This window comes from Arachis ipaensis, chromosome B6 (genome assembly GCF_059453495.1).
Source record: "Arachis ipaensis isolate K30076 ecotype BB chromosome B6, ASM5945349v1, whole genome shotgun sequence".
In the NCBI taxonomy this organism is placed as follows: Eukaryota; Viridiplantae; Streptophyta; class Magnoliopsida; order Fabales; family Fabaceae; genus Arachis; species Arachis ipaensis.
In genome coordinates this window covers 138,612,057-138,631,114 of record NC_142441.1, presented here as the reverse complement: position 1 = coordinate 138,631,114, position 19,058 = coordinate 138,612,057, and the positions used below count along the sequence as shown (strand labels likewise).

Here is a 19,058-nt window from a genome sequence, read left to right as displayed (position 1 = left end):
TTGTTCTTTTCCTTATTTCAAGCTAAAGGTGTTTGGAAAGGAGGTTGGGTAAATTTCAATAGCACTCCGGGTTTTGGGATTTTTAGACTGTACAAATCTTCTTTTAAAGACTTCAAGGAGATGTATTTTAAAGTTAAGAGTTCAGAAGAGGATTTTCCGTTTTTTATTGATGAAAACCTTGCTGAGAAATTTCCCCTCTTTTGGTGCTCGGAGCCGCAAAATATACTCGGTCCGGAGGTTATATCGCCGAGGAATGAGTGTCTGATAGAATTTTTGGTGGAGAATGTTGATCGAAAAAATTTGATATCGATGTATGAGTTGCTGAAGTGGGAAGAGGATAAGGGTGCTGTTGTAGAGTATCTAGGTGAGTTTCTAGGGTTTATGTTAATGTTTGTGTTTCTTGTTGAAAAATTCTAACACGATATGTTTTCTTCAGGTGGGAAGTATCCTGGCGTTTCTGCTGCATCGCTAAGGACGCGGTTTAAGAATAAAAATTTGGAGAAAGAGGTGTCGTCATCTAATGCTGAGAAGGTTGTTGGTACTGGCGAGGTTTCGCAGCCTCGTCAAGGGCGGAGGAAAGTTATCGCGAAGAAAAGGAAGAAGTCCAAGCTTGTGGAATTATCAGATGATTCTGATGAGAAAGAGTTTGGGGTTCCTCTTGAAGAGTTATAGGCTTTTATGGGGAATCAAAAAAGGCTGCACGAGATTTCTGAGGAAAGTGAGGCGTTTTCGGTGTGGGGAAAGGAATATCCTTACATGGCTATTGTGGATGAGTATTGCCAATCGTCGGCCGATGTAACTCTTGCCAAGGAGGTCGGGGATGTGGCTGTTGGGCAATATATGCAGGTAACAAGTTACTGATGTTTTCCTTATTTTTCCTTTTGTTTTCTTATGAGTTTGTTTTGCCATCCAGGTTGTTGGGTTGCGCCTTGCAAGTCTGGGTCGAAGTCAGGAATTGAAACATAAGGGAGTGGCTGCTGAGAAAGGTGAGGTGTCTGTTTTGAAGGAAGAGTTGATTAAGTGTGAGAATCTTGCTGCTGAGCTTCAAGCTCGTTTGACTGAGACCGAGAAGTTGCTGAAGGAGACTAAGGAAAGTTATGCTAAGGATGTTGAGGATTTGAAGAAGAAGGAAAGCGATCTGGTGAACGTGCAAAGTCGGTTGATTGAGGTGACTGCTCAGCTTAAGGATATGGAGCAGAAAAAGGTGGATGAGATTTTGGACTCGTTTGTTGAAGGTTTTGAAAGGGCAAGGTTGCAGGTGAAGTTTTTGGTTCCCGATGCCGATCTTTCTGGCATGGACCCTGGGAAGATAGTTCGAGATGGTCAGTTGATTGAGGATGATGGGGATGCGGAAGATGAGGCCGATAATGTTTAGGTTGTTATGAAAAGACCTTTGTGAATTTGTTTTTTGTTCTTGTAATCTGACTGTTTTTTGTAAGCGGATAATAGTATGGCTCCTGTTTTTGAGCCTTTTAAAATTGACTTGTTTGAAAATTTGGTGCTTTTTGTAAAAAGCTGTTTGCATTGTTCGGATATATTTCCGAGTTTATTGGCGTTTAATTTGATAATTGCCGTTTGGAGCTTGGACGAGTATTGGCATTTGTCCGAGCTGGATTGATAGTTTGATAAGATCGGTTTGATAGAAAGGATAGGACATTTGTTCGTCCCTTGTATATTCGGAATTGTTTCATACAAAGGTGCAGGTAGGCTAGCCTCGTTAAAACCTCTCCAAGCAAAACCCTTTGGGATAAAATCTTGGCAGTAGGAAAAAGAGTACAAGCCTGTCCCTGTCTTTTTAACTATAAAATTTCTTTAAGGAAGATACATTCCATGTACTAGGTAAGAGGTTACCATCTAGTGTTTCTAATTTGTATGCTCCTTGGCCGAGTGCTTGGGATACTCGGTATGGACCATCCCAATTGGCTGCGAGCTTTCCATGTGTTGGTGGTTTCCGAGCAGTTTCGGTTTTGCGGAGAACTAGATCTCCTGTGACGAAGTTTCTGTTTCTCACCGCTTTGTTGTATTGTCGAGCTATGGCTTGCTGCGCTGCGCGTTGCCTCAATGTGGCTATGTCTCTTATTTCTTCGATCACGTCGAGCTCGGATTTCCGAGCCTCGTCCTGATTGTTGATGTAAGTTCGGATAGAGTTCTGGGAGATCTCCAGGGGTATCATGGCCTCTGAGCCATATACCAATCTGAATGGTGTCTCCTTTGTTGATGTTTGTGGGGTGGTGTTGTATCCCCAAAGTACTTCAGGTATTAATTCGGCCCAGAGTCCTTTGGCCTCGTCTAGTTTCTTCTTTAGTGCATGTAAGATGACTTTGTTTGCGGCTTCAGCTTGGCCGTTCGTTTGGGGATGTTCCACAGAGGCGAAGTGTTGTTTTATTTTTAGATTCTGCAAAAAAGCTTGAAATTTTTGATCGGCAAACTGGCGACCATTGTCAGTTGTAATATGCTGAGGTATGCCGAAACGGCAAATAATGTGCTTCCAAACAAATGTGATTGTTTGTTGTGATGTTATTCTTGCTAAAGGTTGGGCCTCCACCCATTTGGAGAAATAATCGATTCCGACAATAAGATATTTTACCTGGCCCGGTGCCGTAGGGAACGGCCCGAGTATATCTAGACCCCATTGGTTGAATGGCCAACTGATGTCTGCGTGATGTAACTGTTCGGCAGGTATGTGTATCAGGGGTGCATGTCTTTGGCAATTGTTGCATGTCCTGATTTTCTGTTTGCTGTCGTGTGTTAAAGTCGGCCAGAAAAATCCAGCCCGGAGGACCTTTGATGCTAGGCTCCGAGCTCCTGTGTGTGTCCCACAGATTCCCTCGTGTGCCTCGGCTAAAGCTGTTTCTGCTTCGGACTTGTTGAGACATTTGAGTAGTGGCCGGGTATAACCTCGTCGATACAGTTCTCCATTTAGGATTGTGAAGAAGGATGCTTGCCGCCGAAATTTTTTACTGTTTTCGACCCCTTCTGGTACAACACCTGTTTCTAAATAGTGTATAAAGTCCGTCCTCCAATCTGTTTCCTGTGAAACACTTAATACGTTTATCAGAGTAACAGTGGGTGATGTTATTGTGAACTGGTGTAGTGTGGTTAGCGTAGACTGAGTACTGCCGAGCTTAGATAAGAGATCTGCTCTCTGGTTTTGTTCTCGAGGAATATGTTCTATTTCAAATTTGATAAATTTCTTTGAAAGTTTCTTTACTAGTAGCAGGTATTTAGAAAGTAGAGGGTCTTTTACCTGGAAGATGTCATTTACCTGCTGTACGACTAACAAAGAGTCACAATATACCTTGATCGTCGATGTTTGAAGATCTGAGCAAAGTCTGAGTCCGGCGAGTAGTGCTTCATACTCGGATTGGTTGTTGCTTGCTTTGAAGGCTAAGTGTATTGAGTGTTCCAATATGAATCCGTCGTCGGCTTCAAGACGAATTCCTGCACCACAGCCTTCTTGATTTGAGGAGCCGTCGACAAATAAAATCCATTGTTTTGCATGATCTTCTTCAGATGGTATGGTAAGTTCGGCAATGAAATCTGCCAGGAATTGTGACTTGATTGGTCCTCTGGATTGGTATCTGATGTCGAATTCAGACAGTTCGACTGCCCATTTAATTAGTCGTCCTGCAACTTCTGGTTTGTACAGCACTTGTCTTAGTGGGTGATCTGTTCTGAAATGGATAACGTGGCTCTGGAAATAAGGTCGGAGACGTCGCGCCGAGAATATGAGTGCCAACGCGAGCTTTTCAATCCTTGGATAATTAAGTTCGGCATGCTGTAGAGTTTTGCTAACAAAGTACACTGGATGCTGAACTTTGCTTCTTTCTGTAACAAGGGCTGAGCTTATTGCCCAATCAGTTACCGATAAATATAGAAATAAATCCTCCCTTTGTAGGGGTTTTTGTAGAATCGGCGGTTGTGAGAGTGTTGTTTTTAATTTTGAAAAGGCCCTCTCACAATCGTCGTTCCACTCGAATTTACTTTTCTTTTTAATTGTTTGGAAAAAAGGAACAGAAGTTGAAGCTAAACAGGGAACAAATCTGGAAAGTGCGGCAAGGCGTCCTGTGAGGCGCTGAACTTCTTTTACTGTTTTGGGGCTGGCCATGTCTAGCACTGCTCGGCATTTGTCTGGGTTTGCCTCTATTCCCCTGCACGTCAGCATGAAGCCTAAGAACTTACCCCTTTGGACGGCGAAGGCACATTTCTCGGGGTTGAGGCGCATGTTGTATCTGCGGATTTGGCCGAATATTTCTGTTAGGTCTGTGATGTGGTTATCTCCGGTTTTTGTCTTGGCGACCATGTCGTCGACATAAACTTCAATATTCCTGCCGATTTGTTTGGCGAACACTTTATCCATAAGACGTTGGTAAGTTGCACCTGCGTTCTTTAATCCAAATGGCATAACTTTATAACAATAATTGCCGAAATCAGTGATGAAAGCCGTTTTATCTTGGTCGGAGGGGTGCATTAGTATTTGATTATACCCTGAATACGTGTCCATAAAACTTAAAGTAGCGTAGCCCGATGCGTTGTCTACTAAAGAGTCTATGGATGGTAGAGGGTAAGAATCCTTTGGACATGCTTTGTTTAAATCAGTGAAATCGACGCACATGCGCCACTTACCGTTTTGTTTCCTTACCATTACCACATTGGCTAGCCAGGTAGTGAATCTGATTTCTTTGATAAATTCGGCGTTGATGAGCTTTTGTGTTTCCTCCAGTGATGCTTTCCTTTTTTCTTCGCCGAGTTTTCGTTTCCTCTGTTGGATTGGTCGGACTGAGGAGTTTATTGCTAGTTTATGACTGATGACTTGTGGGTCAATGCCGGGCATGTCAGCAGGTTTCCAGGCAAAAAACTCGGCGTTTTCTTGTAGGAAGGATGTTATGGCCTGTAACTCAGCCGTGTTGATTGATGTACCTACATATGTAAATTTGTTAGGGTCATTGTTGAAATATACTTTTTGTAAGTCGTCGGATGGTTTCGGGCGCTCGAGGAAATCAGCTCTTGGGTCGAGGTCGGCCAGTATGCCTTCCTTCTGGTTGAGGTCGACATTGTTGACTTGTTGTGTTGCACGGTTTTGGAATTTTAAACTGATGTTGTAACACTGTCGCGCCTCCTTATGGTCTCCATGGATTGTTGCGACCTGATCGCCCTGCACTGGAAACTTCACACAGAGATGAACTGTAGATACAATGGCGCCGAATTTATTCAAAAAAGGTCGGCCAAGAATAAGGTTATATGGGCTGAAACAATCCACTACTAAATATTGAATATCATTAGTTTTTGAAAAGGGTTGCTCACCCAGTGTGGTCTGTAACCACACTGATCCGAGTATTGGAACTCGTTCTCCTGAGAAGCCGACCAAGTCGCCTCCTGCGGTCTGTAGCATGTTATCGCTGAGCTTCATCTTTTGAAATGTGGAGTAAAACAGAACGTCGGCACTGCTCCCAGGATCCAAGAGGACTTTTTTCACTAATAGGTCTCCCAGCTGGAGTGTGATTACCACAGGGTCATCCAGATTTTGTATGTTAGAGTTAAGGTCGGCCTGTGTGAAAGTGACCTCTGGTTGTGGGTTATTGATTGCTACATCTTGCTTTGGTCCTTCTACCGAGCATATTGCTCGGAACGACCTTTTTCTTGCCGAGTTTGAGTATCCCCCACTTGCGTATCCTCCTGAAATACAATTGATTATACCTCGTGGCCTTTCATATTGGTTTGAAGCTGCCTTCTCTTTTCCTCGGTTTTGTTCAGAGAGGTCGTTTGTTGTGGAACTGTGGCTGCGCTTTTGGATGTGACCACTAATGTATTTGTCTAGGTGTCCTTGTCTTGCTAGTCGTTCTAAGAGGTCTTTGGCGACCACACAATCATCAGTGTTGTGGCCGTGTTTTTGGTGGAAAGCGCAGTACTTTGATTTGTCCACATGCTTTGCATCCTGGTATGTGCCGGCCTTTCTTGGTGGCTTAATTAGTTTGGAGTTCAAGATCTCCTTGATTATGTCCTCCCTCTTGGTGTTGAACTGCGTATAAGAATCAAATCTGGGTGTTAGTTTAAAACTTTTCTTAATGGTTGAACTCTTATCTTCTTCGCGGAAGTGTGACTTGTCAGATTTCCGAGCTTGTCTGAGCTCCTCGATGTCAATTTGTCCTTTTGCTTTCTTTCGAAATTCTGCTAGGGTCTTCGGTTTTGCTACTGCGATTGTTTCCTGGAATTTCCCAGGTCGGAGGCCGCTTTTAATTGCGTGTAGATGGACTTCGGGATGGAGATCTGGTATGTTGATTGCGACCTTGGTAAAGCGAGTCATATAGTCCTTTAGGCTTTCGTTCGTTCCTTGCTTGATGGTGTTCAGGTAATCGGAATCGTGCAAGTATATTGCAGATCCGGCGAAATGTTCTTCGAATAACTTCGCCAGCTGATAAAAGCGCGAAATGGAACCTGCAGGCAAAGCACACAACCAATCAAGTGCAGGACCGTCTAAATAATTCGGAAAACAACGACATAAAACTGTATCTGATGCACCATTGACGATCATTATTGATCGGAATTTCTTTATGAACTTCCTTGGGTCTCCGAGTCCATCGTAGGGCGTGAGGGTCAACGGCAGAGTGAACCTCTTTGGCAGTTCGAAATTCATTACTTCTTCTGTGAAAGGGCCTACAAGGTCCTCGGATTCTTCTTTCTTGTCTTCGTGCTGCTGCTCTTCATGTTGAGCGGTTTCTGAAACATGGGTCGGTTGGGATTGATGTTCCTCGTCCTCCGCCTGTTGGCGATGAGCATCATTGTGTTCAATCTGAGCATGATTTAGTTCGGCAATTTGAGCAGCCATTATTTGGTTCTCGTTAGCCATCCGCTGATTAGCTTGTTGTAGCTCAGCTACCATTCGCATGAGTTCGGACAGTGATGGAGGCGGTACGTCAGCCATGGATGTAGATGGAAATGATGAGACCAAAAGAAAAAATATGATTTCCTCGGTCCCACGGTGGGTGCCAATTGATCTTGCCTGGGAAATAGGTCGGCTTCAGCTCCTCAAGGTCAGCCGAGCTATACGCTGCAAGATTGGACGTCCACTCCTCAGAGTCCGAATTCTCCTTTCTCCTTGTAGATGTGAGGGTGTGAGTAATACAAAAGGGGTGGAGTGTACCTGCAAAGGCACTCCAATGCTTAAGTCAGTTATGGTGTTAATTCAGAGTGAATGAGAAAAGATACTTTACCTTGCTTTTATAGATATTTAATCGTCCGTTATATTCTAGATGATTATTTGACCGTTCTTGATAATTGGTTTTGTAACCGACTTTATTCATACCGTTTGAGACGTCAGTTATAATGTCATTAATTTTGCCGAGTTATAATTCATAAGGGCCGAACAATAACGGCAAAGACGAGTTATGATGATGGTCGGTTATGATTTGTATTAATGGTGACCATATCATTATTCTATTAAAATTATTTTATAGAAGATTGTTTTTATAATTTAGTTCTTAATTTTTCAGGTTAAGACCGAATGGCAAAGAAGATGGCATCTCAAGGTGACACATCAAGTAAAGATAATTTAAGATGGACTGAAGAAATGGATGTAGCTTTCTTTGATGCTTTGATTGAGGAATGTAGCAAAGGAAACAGAGTTGACGGTACTTTTACAATAACTGCATATGACAACATTCTTGCAACTCTAAAAGCTTCATTCGCGAACCATCTTCGTAAAGATAATCTTAAGAATAGACTGAAGATTTTGAAGGATCACTTTGGAGTTTGATATGATCTCTTTCATAACTTAAGTGGATTTTCATGGAACCAGACACCAAACTCTTCACCGCTAAACCTAAAGTTTGGGCAAATTTAATTAAAGTAATTAATATCATGATAAGTTGCTACTAAAGTTTATAGATTCTTTTGCGCATGATAAGTTGCAGTATGAAATTATTTTGTCCTGTGATTCTAAATGATTAGAATTCTTCACAAGAGTCAAATTTACACATAATATATGCTTCCTTCATCTAAAAAATTTATACAAATAACTAATATGTGAGGACTAGATTTTCATGAAGCTATTTCTTTTGTATATATTTATTTATGAAACTACTCACAACGTAAGGAAAGAAAACCGTACAATTAAATTAATATATATGCATCTATTTTTTTATATAGGCAAGACCAAATGCAAAAAAGTGGATGCGAACTCCCATAAAATATTATGATAAATTATATTTTATATATGGTCAAGACAGAGCAACTGAAATATTGTTGGAAGTGTCAAAGAAAGAAATAAAAGTATGGCCAAGATAAAGGAAACAATTAATTTGAATGATGATAAATATCAGGGGTTTGACTGTGAGTGGAATGATTGGCTAGCTTTGTTGCAGAGGAAAGCCCTAATTTAGATAACTCAAACCAATCTAATGGAACACAAGAGAATCATAGAGGTTCTAAACGTAAAGCACCAATGAGTGGTTTATTTGAAGCTGATATGAAACGAATGAGTAAAGGTATTCAAGGATTGACAGATATGTTGAAGGATGGGAATAATTACTATGATAAATCACTTGATATTGCTACGAAGCAAGCGTTAACTACTGAAAGGTTATGCTAGCTGAAAGACAAGTTCTGATAGCTGAAGAACAAATTCAAGTTGTCAAGATCCAAGCTCAAGCTGTAGATACCAAACGGACGCCGGGGCGTCGCTTGGGCCACCAATCTTGGCGAGGTTAAACCAAGGATGCACCTCTTACTCTCAAAGAGTCTAGAGGAAAATAAGCACATAGATTATTTAAATATATAACTCAATTAATTCAACTCACAAACAAAAGAGGTACATATGCATATTTACACTAGTAGGGGACGGGAGACCTTCATGACTCGGGCGATGTGGGACTAACTCATAGCACAATATAATAATATATACTAAACTAGACTACTTTAGCTAACGACACAAATATAAAGATACATGTTCCTGCATCATTCTCCTGGGTTGGAAAGAGCTCCTGCATTATCCTCCCTGGGTTGAAAAAGGCTCATCTTGTATTGGCGAAAGATTCCATTGGTGAGTGCCTTTAGTCTTGAAAGATGTGAAATGGCACAGGTCAGTTTGATTCTTTTGACCATCTACATGTCGTAATGGAGTTAAAACGATCTTCTTGCCATCTATGATAAAAGATTATGTATTTTTAAAACCATCATGAATAGCTTGACTATCATATTGCCAAGGACGTCTTAATAGTAAATGACACGCGTCCATCGGGATGACGTCACACCATACTTTATCATTGTATTTGCTTCCCATAGAAAATTGGACACAACATCGCCTTGTTACTTTAACTTCATTCTCCTTTTTTAACCAATGCAACTTGTACGGATGAAGATATAACTCGGTTGGAAGCTTCAGTTTGTCTACCATATAATTTGAAACAACATTTTCACAACTTCCGCGGTCTATTATAACCTTGCAAACATTCTCTTCAATAGTGCATCTTGTGTGAAAGATGTTGTGGCGTTGCCAACTCTCGTCTTCTATTACCCTTGTCGTATTCAAGTTTCGACAAACTATTAAAGCTTCTCCACAATCGGGTGGAACTTCTTCTTCAATAGCATAGTCAACCTCACCTTCCTCCTCTTGCTCCTGAATTGGTTCTTCATTAACTTCTTCCTCGACAAGAGTGATAACCCTTCAGTTTGGACAATCAGCAACAATATGCCCAAAACCTTGACATTTGAAGCATTTCCTACCTGATGATCAACGCTCCTTGTTGCCTTTAAAATATCCTGTCTTCACTTCTTGTTGAACATCAAGGATGACTTTTTTGTTCTTTGGCGACTGAGTGTTATTCTTTTGTGTTCTTTGCTTTTCAATATTTAATGACAGCCTAATGACATCATCCAAGGTCCAATATGGTTGCAGTTGAACGACATCAGAAATTTCTTTGTTTAGTCCTCCAGGCTCCAAGATAACGAGCAATTGTTTGTTCTTCGGGCTCTTGAATGTCACACTTCATAAGCAGCTCTTCGAAGTCCATTGTATATTCTTCCACAGATAATTACTTTTACCTTAAATTATGAAATTTGATGAAGGTGTCTTGCCTGTAATGTTCAGGAAGGAACTTGCGCTTGAGCTCACGACGCATTTTATCCCATGTCTTAATCTTTCTTCTTCCTTCTCTTTCTCGCTAACGCTTGAGATTCTCCCACTATACTGACGCATGCTTCTTTAACTTGATTGCTACAAACTTCACACGCTTATCATCTGGAATGTCTTTTAACTCGAATACCCTTTTCACTGTGCAAAGCCAGTCGATGAAATCATCAAGTTGGAGTCTCCCTTCAAACTCAGGAATATTAATTTTGATTCCCAAGTCTTTAGCTTTCGTGTTGTTATGTCGTGCTCTTCATATGGACAAATCGCCACGGTGCATTATATGACTTAATGAAGGAAGCTGGTGTAATTTAAGAAGAACGCGATCAGTAATGGTAAAATATATTTTGTGCATGTTTATGATTTTAGGATCTAATGTTGTATAATCTTAGTAAAGCCTCTATATTTTGTAATTAATATACTTATCAGATTCTTAAAAAGAAGCTTATGGTTGGTATATGCTAATGCATTTTGAATATATAGTTATATATCTTGAATATTGACTGAAATATATATTTAATACATCAAAAATTGCATATTATAATATTGGTGTTGTTGTAGTTGCTCTTTGATTAATAGACCCTTGAGAACTACAAGAATTTATGTGATTGATTATAATGAGAGTGCTAGAATTTCAAAGGTGGTATGCAAATTATTTAGTACAGTTAGGGATGGCAATACCACCCGAACTCGCGGGTATCCACCCCGCTCTATCCGCCCCGCACCGAGGCGGGTTCTTGGGAGGGGGCGGGGGCGGGGTCGGGTTTAGGTAATACCCGTCCCGCTATATATATAATATATATAATTTTAATATATAATATGTATAATATATGTAAAATAATTAGTAAATGATTAATAATATTGTATCATATTTAAATTTTTACTTTAATTTATGTTATGTATGTGATTATGGTTATATAAATTTTGAAATTTTATTTTATTTATTGAATTTTAATAATTATAGAGGCGGGTACCGACAGGGACGGATCAGGGTTCAACGTTTTACTACCCGCGAGTAGAAGTGGGATGGATTCCATGCGGGTTGTTGTACGGTGGGGCGGGGTCGGATAGAGCAAAAACCCGCCCCTACCCACCCCGTTACCACCCCTAAATACAGTGCGTATGCCTAAAATAAGTACCATTTTTATTATTTAAAAAAATATTTTAATATAATAATAAACAAAACATAACTAATAACTAAAAGGTATTTTTATATAAAAAAATTCAAACACTAATTCTTTTTTTCTTAGGTTTTCAAAAAATATTTAAAAAATCACTAAATTTTTTAATACGTTTTTAAAATCGGTGTAATGATAAAATATTTCTCTCTTAAAATTTTGGTCATTCTTACTTTTTTAGTGTTTTATTTTATGTTTATAAAAATTGCATATAATTTTTTGTCACATATAGTAAAAAAAAAATGTTAATCACTTCTGATATTAATATTTTATTTTATAAAGACGATTTAGTAAAATTTTTTTTTAAATATGATTAAAGAAATTAATGACGTAACCTATGAATAATTTTTATTATTTTTTTATGAACTTGTTTATTTATATATATTTAAAAAATAATACATTCTTTTATTTATGATATTTAAAAAATAATAAAAAATAACTTTAAAATAATATTATTATTGACAAAGATATATATTAAAATTTTAAAATATAATTTATATATAATATAGATAAATATATTAATATAATTTTATTTCAGTATAATTTTATTTTGTTTTATTTTATTTTTCATCCAAATAATTTTTTTTTATTTTCTCTCCAGCTAAATAATATAAAAAAAATTATTTTTTTTATTTTTTTTCCCATTTTTCATCCTACATCCAAAGCCTAAATGGATAATAGACCTTAGAAGCAGAAAGTCGTAATTAAGAATCTCATAAATAAATAAAAATAAAAAAAAACCTGCACGAGGATAAACACTGTTAAACGTTGATCCCTCGCCTAGTCACCTTGAACCGCTTAATTGGATAAATAATTTTTTATTTTATTTATTTTTCTATTTGCGTTCTATTTTTTTTTTTCTGCCTTTCTTTCCTGTGCAAATTCATTTTCACAGAACAGAAACTTTCCTTTGCCAATCGGTAAGGTCCAAAACCAGAGTTTCGTAAGTCATTGATCACATTCAAGTTTTCGTTACTATATTTAATGTATCCATTGATTCTCTATTCTTTATCCTTCTTTATTTTTATGTGTTTTTCAGTTGTTAGCATAATCAAAATGCGCTGATATACTATACATTTTTTTCCTCAGATAATTTTGTCCCATTTTCATCATTCATTTAAACTTCCTAGTTTCATTTCTACCTTTACATGTTGATTTATGTTCAGTTTGTTATTAATTTATCATTGTAAATGTGAAGTTGCTGGTTTTGGGGAATTTAGCTTCCTATATGGGAATATGGAGATTTTTCGTTGAACTCAATGAGATTAAAACAGGGCACGCAGAATGCAGGGATTGGGATTAATTGGAAACATAAGAGTTGCTGAGTTGGGTTCAAATTTTGATAGCTTTACTCTGTTTTTTTTTTCTATTTGGGTCGCCTAATCTTGGGCCATTTACGGTTTGAAATCAAATTAAACAATAGAAATTTTAGTGTTTGATCGGAATTGTTATGATCCTATTTGTTTGTAAGAAAAGAAAATTCGATAAGACAAGAACTGAGGTGCTGGCCGCAATGTAATTAGACGTGGGTTTAATCATACCACGTGTGAGTTCCACTGTCTTAATTTAATGGTAATTAGACTATGATCTCAGTTAGAGTATTGTGCATCGAAAAAAATCTCAGTTAGACTATGATGTGGATATTCTTGACCTTAGCAAAATTGATTCCTTTGAAAATCACTTTGGTTTGACCAAAAGCACAAATTTCTTGCATTTCTACAAACTTACCAGTGGATTGAACTCTCTGTTATAAAAACTTGTGTGAAGGCTAGATTATTATTTGATTCTTTGTGCTGAAACAAATGTTTGTGATTTTAATGTTAGCATCAATGATTTTCTAGGAGAATGCAGCTGCAAGATACTGCAGATACAACCACCCTTAGTTATTGGTTGAATTGGAGGGTCTATCTTTGTGCACTTTGTGTTTTGCTGCCCATGGTTGTGGCGTTTCTTGTGATATGGAAGCATGAAGGTTCGAGGGACTCTATGCATGGCAAAGGAAAAAATCAGCAAGATGGCAATGGGACTTTACCTGGTGATGAAGCATGGAAACCATGCCTAAAGGAAATTCACCCTATTTGTTTACTAGCTTTTCGAGTTATTGCATTTGCTTCTCTTTTGGCAACGCTGATTGCCAAAGTTAGTATTAATGGTGGCACCATATTTTACTATTACACGCAGTTAAGCATTTTCTCCTTGTTCACTTCTCCTTATATTTTCTTGGCTTCTTGGTAATGCCATTCTTATATTCTTATATTGGTGCTATTGCTTGGTGGCTTGTTTTCTCAGTTGGAGAAGCTATGATAGTGCACAAGTTCTCCATTCTGATTTTAGATTTTTTTACTTTCCTCTCAGTTTCATTCCAGTATTTTACATTTCTTTCCTTTAGCTTCTAACTTCTAGTTATAATTTTTATTACTGTGGATTTGTTGCAGGTGGACTTTCACTTCGGTTACAATTTATTTTGCAGTAAGTCTCTTAACCCTTCTTAGGAGCCTTTAGTTACAATTTATTTCCCTTTCATATATCTTAATATGCCATTCCGCGGTGCTTTTTATTTACACTCAGAATATAGTACTCAGGCAAATAGCCTTAACACACAATTTGATTCCGAATTTTCATTTTGTAGTGTGGATGTGTGCTGTCAGTGTATGGGTGTTATCAGTATAAAACATCAACATTCTCCACCTCTAATGTTAATTTTGCTAGGATAGATGTAGACCAAGAACGAAACATGCCTTTCATGCATCATGAGGTTGCAAATCTCTCTAGAATGGAGGATCATGCTGATACCCTGGTCGAAATGCATAGGGGTAGTGTGACAGCTACCTTGAGTTGCCTTTTTCGTGTTCTATTCCAGGTAACTAGAAAAATTCAGTAATTCTAGTTGTATGGATAATGGATACTAGTCTTTTACTTCTTCGATATGATGCTATGTAGTTAGTTCTTTATTTTATGATGGTGAACTAATTTTACTCTTTTGTCCCCTCTATGTGAACTCATTTTTGTTAATCTACCCCCAGGCCAGCACACTCACTTTCTTGGAATCTTGAATTTTCTTATCTCCTTGTTAAGCTGATGCAAATTTTATACAAAATTTGTTAGATAATTTACTGGCTGAGACTAAATCTCCTGTGATGGATCTTATTGCATTCAAAGGCAAATCATTTTTATGTGAACTTGTATACTATCTAGCTGAACAAATAACATCTTTTTCAATTATGTTAGTAGTATAAAAATCTGTCATGCGTTGTTGACTAACATTGTTTCATGTGCTCCTCTAAATTTTAATGTCTTTATTTTGCCTCCAAACAGATGAATGCAGGGGCAGTGATGCTCACAGATTGCGTTTATTGGTTCATTATATTTCCGTTTCTTACCCTGAAGGATTATGATTGGAACTTTGTGAGTGGCAAATTTCTGAAGATTTACTTTCTTCTTACTTTATTCTCTCTAATTTATGCTTCAATTTTATTTTTGGAAGTAAATATTGTCACTCCCATTTTGATAATGCCATTCCCAATTTAATAAGATCTTGTTATGAATGTTCTTTCTATTGGGAGTGGCCCCCTTTTTTTTTACATAGCTTTCTTACCATTTGCTAATCGAGTGGGTTGACTTATGAACTGTCATAAATGGTTGAACTTGGGGCACATAGAGTATAGACGGGAGGTAACGGAGTGTAGACTGGATACTGATGGTTGAAGAAGGAAGTTGTCATAAACTCAAATTAGTTTTCTTATTTTGGAGCGCCTTAGATGTTTGGTTATCACCAAAAAACAAAAATAAATAAATAAATAAAATTGTTAAATGGATGATCAAGATTAGGTTTTAGGCCAATATAGTTATGTAATTTGCTATGAATTTGAAATCCTACTGTTTCATCTGACCAAAGATTTTATGTCTTATTTAGATGACAGTGAATATGCATACACTAAATGTTATCTTGCTCCTTGGGGATACAGCTCTAAATTGTCTGGTGAATATTTTCACTTCTAATATCGTAATTTGGACTAAATGCTTTAGTAACTCTGATGTTGAATTAACTCAACGTATATTTTTCAGCAAGTTCCCTGGACTGGGATGTCATTCTTTGTGTTATGGACAGGAGCTTTTGTCATTTTTCAGTGGATCATTCATGCTTGTGTCCCAATTTGGTAAGATTTTCTATACTTTATCATATTAGAATGTTAGATTTATAAATAATATATTAGAAGTTATGGTTATGTCTGAAGGAAGGAGTTGTAAGGGTACACAAAAAAGTATAGGAAGAAAGGTGTATTATTAACACTTATAGCTGAATCTGAGCTACAAGGAAGGGAACTCAGAATTAGGCAACAGAGGGAAGAAAGAGCACCATAGCAGCTCTGCTCTCCCAAGCCAATTTCCCAGAAATTACCTCTTTACAATCCAATCCATGTTCTAGATACCTCCTCCTATTGACCTCACTCACATACTCTGTACTTACTCTCTCTCCTCTGCCATCTGTCATCCTCTACTCCCATTCTCTGCTCAATCCGTTAAGCACTGCACCACCTTCCTGTCCTTTCGCTATGCCTGAACTAATGCTGAAATTGTCCCTTTACTTCTTACGCTTGTATACTCGCAGCCCTTGGGGAAATTGGTGCACTCCCAAAATGAGGCCTTTGAGGCCTATTATCTATACTTGTGGTTCACAGCCTCCGAGTGGCAGTAATTTATTATTTTATTTTACCTTATTGTTAGATTTTTCTAAGACAATAGCTTATCTAGAATGTTCACACTATGTTTCTTGTATTTTCTAGAAATATGCATCATTAATAACATAAAATATGCAGAGAAGTGGGTCTCACTAACGGCAATGGCATTCTCTTTTTTGCAGGTGGCCATACCCATTTCTTGATTTATCGTTGCCCCTTGCTCCATTGTGGTAGGTCATTTCACCATGTACAGATTTCAAACATTTTTGGACTAATGAATGATATGATGATACATCTGATGAATATATCGACGCTCTATATTTTCATCTTTCCTGCTTCCTTTCTACCTGGTATCTTGTTCTGGTGATTTTAATTATATAGAAATAAATAACTGTTAAAGGATTGACAAATTTGTTTAGACGTTAGAATCGATATTGGGTTTCTTGGAACATTTTTAATAGCATATTAGAACCATTTGAAAGAGAAAGGGACGTATCACCAATATGAGAAATAACAAGAATGTTGCCGTTACCAACAACAACAAAAGTGTTACCCAAATATGGACGAACGTTATTAAGATACCTACATCATTTGTCATATGTGCATTGGCATCAGTATCAGGAAGCTATGCATTTGTATCATCAGCCTAATTGAGGGTAAGAGCTGAAAGTGCAAGCAAGAGAGACTCAGATTGATAAGCATGGTTGAAAAGATGAGGGCAACCAAGTCCATCATGGTTGCCATCCTTGCAAATCTGACACTAAACTGCAGGTGAAGCCTGAGAGGGAGGCTTATTAGCACCAGATGAAGTGGAGTGGGGAGTGAATCCATGGCCTTTCGAGGTGACAGAGTGACTGATAGAACGAGGTTTAGGGTTTTAGTTGGGATGTATCGGGACGATGCTTTGATGGCATTGTGGGTATAAAAGGCTGGGGTAAGAGCCTTGGATAATTCTGTGGTGCGATTATCATAGTAAATGAGTTGGGGAGTGAGAGATTGATAAGAAGGGATAGTTAGGTGAATCATGGTAGTGGTGCATGAGTTATAGTCAAAGCCAAGCCCATGAAAACGGTGAAAAAACTTTATCTTGTTCTGGTAATGGCTTATCAATGAGTGAAAGATCATCACAAGTTGATCGGAGATTTAGTTATGAATTGATTGTGTAGGTTCCTTAAATAGGAGGGAGTCTGTTTGAGTAAGAATTCCTGTTCCACCATTGGAAGAGGGCCGTAGTTTCGCCGGAGATACAGCCCCCAAAGTCTTGGCTCTCAATCAAGTTGCACACTTGTTCATGCCATAAAATACAGTTGGATGAGTTGAGATCAAGGGGAACAAAATTACTAACATTTAAGGTGGTGGGGTATGGTGTATGGATAAGGAGACGAGTGGAGGTCGACATTCTGCGGTGAGCAGTGAGCACACATTTTATTTTTAGGCTAGGAGTTACAAATGGTAAGGAATCTGTTACATTGGCTTATAAATGATTTGGGTAAAAGATAAACATAGTTTAAATTTGACAAACTACTTAATAGCTTCGGCAGTTACAAATGAATGCTAATACTAACTAAAATTTGATCTTACCTTAACGTACGGTAAGTGTTTGTCTGTAACATGGTATCTCTACGTTGTCCAAGTTGTCTAGTTAGTGTCCCTTATCTAACATTCAAAATAACATATGCGATATGCTTAATCTTTTCGTTTTTGGTGTGTATTGTAGGTATTTGTTGGTCGGATTGTTGCATATTCCATGTTATGGATTATTTGTGCTGATTGTGGAAATGAAACATTATTTCTTGTCCAAATGGTTCCCATCCTCTTACCAGTGCTGAAAGGAAAGATCAACCGCTATCTAAGTCGGGTCGCTTTAGAGCCAATTGCTGTTTGGGTCTACTGCAAAACTATATCAGGGTGTGTTCTCCAGCTGCAAGATGCTATCCACAACTGAGTCCTTTTAACGCGCTCATGGCCACATCACATTACTGAAATTCCGCGAATGCAGTAATGTGAAGCATCCAGAATTCATTTCAATTATGCTACCGCTTAAAAATGCTTCCTCTCCAAAGGTAAGGCAAGATTTATGTAGGGAGCAAGTTGAGGATGGGGAGCTCTTCATTTTTATGGCATTATTTCCTGTTCCCCAACTAATGACTAATTGGGTTATATAAGTCCATTAATTAAAGGTAGAACTAGATTTTACTAGAAATATTATACTATAGTATAAATGGTAATGTTAGAAGTTGGATGTAGCCCAATTATACTCATTACATCATATTTAATATTTAAAACCCCTTTTGAGCTGCTTGTGAACCTTCCGGTATTGTCAGCGTTTGTTCAATTACTCTACTCTTGTACCCGCAAATGCAATGTGCTCATTATTTTGACTAATATCCAATGTTCATAACAAAAATGTTTACTTGAAAAAAAATGCAAATAGCATACCAAGTTTTCCGCTTTGTTTTTCAAAAGTGGTACGTCTGCACTACTTTTGCAATGTGCCCATTCTTTTTCTACTTTATTTATTGTGCATCTTCTTCTTCACACTTTCCATCTTTCAATTTTTAGGAGTGAGTACAATTACTGTATTTATTCTCATCATAAAACTTGAACATGTATAACTTTTTTATTTTTCAAATTTAAATCAATCTAATTAGATCATAATTTAATCTAAAATTTTGTATGTATTCTTTTTGAGTATTAATTGATCAAATATATCCATTTTAATCTCTTCTATCAATTTTTTTAAGTACTAGTTGCATGTTAAAAGTTTGAATTATTAATATTATTAATATTTTTTATTATTTTTAGAAAATATATTTTTATATTTACGATATACGTGCAAAATTATCTTGTTTACAGAAGAACAGATTTTGATAATAATTTTTTAAATTATTTATTTTAGTAATTATTATATTTATTTAATTTATTAAAATAAAAAATCCTATAAATATATGATCACTGGGTTTGGCAAAAAAAAAAATATAGCTCCCTAATCCTGTTCCCATATTGGTGTATTGTATTTTATTCATTTATTTATTTATTTTATCAAAGATTGATTATTCCGTTCCCTTATAGTCATGA

At 37.5% G+C, this 19,058-nt stretch overlaps 3 protein-coding genes across 6 annotated transcripts; 2 read left to right on the top strand and 1 right to left on the bottom strand.

Moving 5' to 3' along the window:
• The first annotated feature begins 678 nt into the window (after positions 1-678).
• LOC148562895 (uncharacterized) lies at positions 679-1,375 on the top strand. Its single transcript, XM_088491050.1, has 2 exons — positions 679-846; positions 914-1,375. The coding sequence occupies exons 1-2, from the start codon at positions 679-681 to the stop codon at positions 1,373-1,375; spliced, it is 630 nt and encodes a 209-aa protein (XP_088347176.1).
• Positions 1,376-1,795: 420 nt separating this feature from the next.
• LOC148562894 (uncharacterized) lies at positions 1,796-6,922 on the bottom strand. Its single transcript, XM_088491049.1, has 2 exons — positions 4,643-6,922; positions 1,796-4,387 (listed from the first exon to the last, which is right to left on the bottom strand). The coding sequence occupies exons 1-2, from the start codon at positions 6,920-6,922 to the stop codon at positions 1,796-1,798; spliced, it is 4,872 nt and encodes a 1,623-aa protein (XP_088347175.1).
• Positions 6,923-12,001: 5,079 nt separating this feature from the next.
• On the top strand, positions 12,002-18,289 carry LOC107605106 (uncharacterized). 4 transcript variants are annotated; one of them, XM_016306856.3, is made up of 9 exons: positions 12,002-12,221; positions 13,143-13,481; positions 13,737-13,770; positions 13,931-14,161; positions 14,617-14,706; positions 15,215-15,280; positions 15,367-15,458; positions 16,163-16,210; positions 17,698-18,289. In XM_016306856.3, exons 2-9 carry the CDS (start codon positions 13,147-13,149, stop codon positions 17,807-17,809), a joined length of 1,008 nt encoding a protein of 335 aa, XP_016162342.1. In that variant the 5' UTR covers positions 12,002-12,221; positions 13,143-13,146; the 3' UTR covers positions 17,810-18,289. The 4 variants fall into 4 exon arrangements, with proteins under 4 accessions (XP_016162342.1, XP_088347693.1, XP_016162343.1 ...); XM_088491567.1 differs by having other exon boundaries at positions 12,008-12,748; positions 13,033-13,481; XM_016306857.3 differs by having other exon boundaries at positions 12,098-12,244.
• The last annotated feature ends 769 nt before the right edge of the window (positions 18,290-19,058 follow it).

What these genes read in the sequence shown, in the direction of transcription:
- LOC148562895 (XM_088491050.1), top strand. Translation starts at nt 679, where the DNA reads ATGGGGAATCAAAAAAGGCTGCACGAGATTTCTGAGGAAAGTGAGGCG. An exon ending in CTGTTGGGCAATATATGCAG is followed by an intron (nt 847 to 913) that starts GTAACAAGTTAC and finishes TTTGCCATCCAG; the next exon opens with GTTGTTGGGTTGCGCCTTGC.
- LOC148562894 (XM_088491049.1), bottom strand. Translation starts at nt 6,922, where the DNA reads ATGGCTGACGTACCGCCTCCATCACTGTCCGAACTCATGCGAATGGTA. An exon ending in GGCTAGCCAATGTGGTAATG is followed by an intron (nt 4,388 to 4,642) that starts GTAAGGAAACAA and finishes TTTGGATTAAAG; the next exon opens with AACGCAGGTGCAACTTACCA.
- LOC107605106 (XM_016306856.3), top strand. Translation starts at nt 13,147, where the DNA reads ATGCAGCTGCAAGATACTGCAGATACAACCACCCTTAGTTATTGGTTG. An exon ending in AGGATTATGATTGGAACTTT is followed by an intron (nt 14,707 to 15,214) that starts GTGAGTGGCAAA and finishes TGTCTTATTTAG; the next exon opens with ATGACAGTGAATATGCATAC. An exon ending in TTGCCCCTTGCTCCATTGTG is followed by an intron (nt 16,211 to 17,697) that starts GTAGGTCATTTC and finishes TGTGTATTGTAG; the next exon opens with GTATTTGTTGGTCGGATTGT.